Below are 4,116 nucleotides of genomic sequence, written 5' to 3'. Positions count from 1 at the left end.
GGCATAATCTTGTACTTCAACTTTCAAGACTTTGTATCTGGGAAAAAGGAGGAAGGGTAAGTGGGATTGTAGGATCGTCATTCTTCCCACCTGCGGTGAGCCAGGTATGACGGTGCGTGTGATGCACGCCTTTTAATCCCAGAGTTTGGGAGACAGAGGGAGGTGGATCTCTGTGAGTTTGAACCCAGCCTGCTCTACAGAGTTTCGGGTCAGTGAGAGCCACATGATAACACCCTTGTGAAAAGCAAACAAAAACACAGCAAAACCTGCGTGGGACTGTCTGTGCACACCTCAAAATGAAATTTTTAATTAAAAATAAGAGGAGCTGGAGAAATGGCTCAGAAGTTACAAGCACTTGTTGTTATTGCTGACTGCCTGGGTTCAGTGGCCAGCATCTGCATGCTGGATTAATAACCACTCCTAACTCCAGTCCCAAGAAATCCAAGGCCCTCTTCTAACCCCTGCTCATGGTGCACACACATACAGTAATTTAAAAAAAATTAGAGTAGTGGAAAAAATAGAGTGGGACTGAGGAACTTTCATAAACCCGAAGGTCTGGGAAAGCCGGCACCCTTTGCCTTGCTGACTGCTTGCTAAGGCGATCCTATCCATCTCTTCCTTTTTTTTTTTTTTTTTATCTCCCCTGAGATCCGCAGGCTACAGATTGGTTTGGAATGTCAAGTGGGCGCTCCTTTCCTGCACTCCACTGGCAACCACGGTCTTCTTAGGCCCCAGAAGTCAGCGCTGTCCCGCTCAAAGATACAAGTTTACTGTGATTCAGGGAACCCCACTTCAAGCCAAGCTGCCAACCCAGCCACCATAGTGGCTCCCGGGCGTCTGGCAGGCATGAAGCCAGGGAACAATTTCACTAGCCAGTGGGGCTGGCTAAGGTGGAGCTTGTTTTCAAACCCGCGGGGCCCTGAACGTAAATCCCTGCTACAGCTGAGCTTAGCCCTTAAATCAAGAGTTCCCTACACCTGGACCAGCGCCGCGTCACAAGGGCCAGTGGTTCCCATGGCAACAGGTGGGCCAGAAGCAGGCGGAGCTTTGACCAGACAGTGCACCTGCGGCTCCCGCTGGACTCCGCAGAGGAGGTGGGCGCCAGGCACTTGCAGAGGGGGGCTGGGGCTCACGGAGGTGATCCGGAAGAGGAGTGGTAGGTAGAGGGTTTAAAGAGGCATGGTCAGGGGCTCTAGGTGGGTAGTCTCCACCGGGGAAATGGGATAGCAGACGGGGAAAGTAATTTTTGGAGGGTTCCACAGAGCTTTCTCGCTGCAAGGGACTGTGTTGGCTCAGGGTCTTGAGGCCCTGGTCTCAGCTTGCTTTCAGCCAGGAACCATTCTCTGCCGTCCCAGACGCCTGTCGTAGCCCTCCTTACACACACAAGTCATTTTAAAATGGTCTTTGGGAAGTGAAGCCAACTTGAATGAACCTTACTAGTAGGGACCCGGTGTGGATGACCTTAAGCTAGTCATCTGGTCTCTTAGTTCTGTTTCTCATTCAACCCCAGTTTCCACAACCTGAAACTTCCAAGTGAAGCCACTGGCCCAGAACCAAGGACAATGGCAGGATGTTGGTCCCTTCTCCCAGAAGCTCTGGCTGCTGGGTTTTGTAGCATACCAGCCAGATTTGGGGACCTGGTACAGGAACAAGGAGAGGAGGGAAGACTCTGGGGTCAACAATTCCAACTTTGGGATAAACTAGATACAACAGCATATACCCCTGAAGCCTCAAGAGGGTGTGATGAGATGACTTGAGCAGAGGAGTCAGAGGGTAGCCTGAGCTACGTCGGAGGGCAGCCTGAGCTACAGAATGAGATGCTGTGTCAAAATCAAAAAGTGACCATGGAGGAAGAACAACCTACTGAGTTTTAGCCTCAGACTCCCCATCTGTGAGATGGTAGGGTGGAATCTGCTCTGTTCTTGGGCACACGAGGACCTTCTCCATAGGAGGGTGATGTAGAGTCTGGTCTTTGCTTAGCCTTGTCCCCAAGTACGGTAGCAGTGATGAGGTGTACCAGGTCTCTGGAGACTACTGGGGTACATGGGCAATTCATCAGTACCCCAAGGGCCATCCTAAGCTTCTCCACAGCCTAATGGGCACCATCCACTATCCATGGTAGGTAAGGAACTTGAGGCTCCTGACCCGTCTCACAACTGGTTGACATCCCAGAGTTTCTTTCCAGACCACTCTGATCCTATAGCCCACTCTCTCAGCCCTGTTACCTCATCACCACAAAAGACTATTGGTACCTTGATAGAAGTTTCTTCTTCATCATCTACTTTTGTCCAGTACCCAGCCTACTATTCTCTCCATCCATGGGTCTCTCTCTGCTCAGAAGGCTGTGGTCCAGGGGATGGAGAGCAAAGACCATTATGGGGTAGAGGCTGATGTGGTGCAGAAGGCTTAGGTTGGGGGGCACAGCCAGTCTGATTGTCACAGCTGATGCCTAGTCCTTACCCTCAGCTCCTAGACTATGAACTTCCAGGTGACAGGCCTGGCCCTGGACAAAATGAAGCTGGACAGTCCCCATTCCTTCCTGGACTCAGAGGAGGTGGAGGAAGCAGAGGACCAGCAGCTGCTGGAGCCGGAGGCTTGGAGGACCTATATGGAGCGCCGCAATGTGCTGCGTGAGTTTCTGACCACAGACCTGAGCCCCCAGTTGCTCAAGCGCCACCATGCCCGCATGCAACTACTCAAGAAGTGTTCCTACTACATTGAGATCCTCCCTAAGCATCTGGCCCTGGGTGACCAGAACCCACTGGTGCTGCCTAACACCATGTTCCAGCTCATTGACCCCTGGAAGTTTCAGCGCATGAAGAAGGTGGGCACAGCACAGACCAAGATCCAGCTCCTGCTGCTCGGGGACCTGTTGGAACAGCTGGACCATGGCCGAGCGGCACTGGACGCCCTGCTTGAGGCCCCTGACCCACGGCCCTTCCTGACTGGCTGGGGGCTTGTGGAGCAGCAGTTGGCGGATTTGTCGGTGGTGATGGACAACTTCCTGGCCATGATGGTACCAGGGCACCTGCATGTCAAGCACCGCTTGGTATCTGACATTGGCGCCACCAAAATCCCACACATCCGGCTTATGTTGAGCACTAAGATGCCAGTTATGTTCGACCGGAAGGAGTCAGTGGCCCATCAGGACTGGGTCAGCCTCCGCTGGTTTGTCACCATCCAACCAGCGGCACCAGAACAGTATGAGCTGCGCTTCAAACTGCTGGAGCCGCGGACACAACAGGAGTGTACACAGTGTGGCATAGTCCCCGTGGCTGCCTGTACTTTTGATGTTCACAACCTGTTGCCCAACCGTACCTACAAGTTCACTATCAAGAGAGCAGAAAGCTACACCCTGGTGTATGAGCCCTGGCGGGACAGCCTCACCTTGCAGACCACACCAGGACCCCCTGAAGGGCCTGCCCCCAGTCGGCTGGGCAAGTCCAGCCTGCCCCTGACCACACCTTCTGAGAGATGATTTTCTAATATTTATCCACTAATAAAGAGGAGTATACACACACCAGATTAAAGACACAACCCTACTTAGGCCTTAAGGTAACAACAACCATATAGTGTTTTCCTGATGGCCCAACATCCCACAAGCCCCAGAACCCCTATACCTTCTGTCTTTTCCAGGAGAGCCCCAGGCTGGACATTTCAGGACCACAGTCCACTGGAGCAGGAAGTGCTGGCCTCTGGTACTTGGCTGCCACCTCTAATAACGAGAGCTGTTCCAAGGGAACTCAGTTCCCTCAGCCTCAGAACCTCACAAGTCCCTCAGCCTCAGAACCTCACAAGTCCCTTGCCCCCACAGCCAGGACCAGTGTCCTTTACCTGCCTCCTCACTTGAGATTCCTGAGGAAGATGATATTTTGGTCCTGTCTGGACACCACTGAAGGCAATCAGAGCCTTGGTGTTAGCATCCCAGATGGCTTGGAGCAAGGATGCCCAGGACCAAATGATGTCTTATTTTTAAAATAAAGGTCTTACATTCTCTCCAAGTAAGCTGAAGTTCATGGGCACCCCAAGTGTGTGAGGATCCCAGAAAGGAAGCCTGGCTGGGAATTTCTCTAAGACATTCAGTGGTGCCTAGCTTCTAAAGTGTGACCATCCCTG

At 52.4% G+C, this 4,116-nt stretch overlaps 1 protein-coding gene across 1 annotated transcript; it reads left to right on the top strand.

Moving 5' to 3' along the window:
• Positions 1 to 2,476: 2,476 nt before the first annotated feature.
• Fndc11 (fibronectin type III domain containing 11) lies at positions 2,477 to 3,478 on the top strand. The gene has a single exon (XM_038329353.1). The coding sequence runs from the start codon at positions 2,477 to 2,479 to the stop codon at positions 3,476 to 3,478; it is 1,002 nt and encodes a 333-aa protein (XP_038185281.1).
• The last annotated feature ends 638 nt before the right edge of the window (positions 3,479 to 4,116 follow it).

This window comes from Arvicola amphibius, chromosome 5 (genome assembly GCF_903992535.2).
Source record: "Arvicola amphibius chromosome 5, mArvAmp1.2, whole genome shotgun sequence".
Classification (NCBI taxonomy): domain Eukaryota; kingdom Metazoa; phylum Chordata; class Mammalia; order Rodentia; family Cricetidae; genus Arvicola; species Arvicola amphibius.
This window is presented reverse-complemented; position numbering and strand designations above follow the sequence as displayed.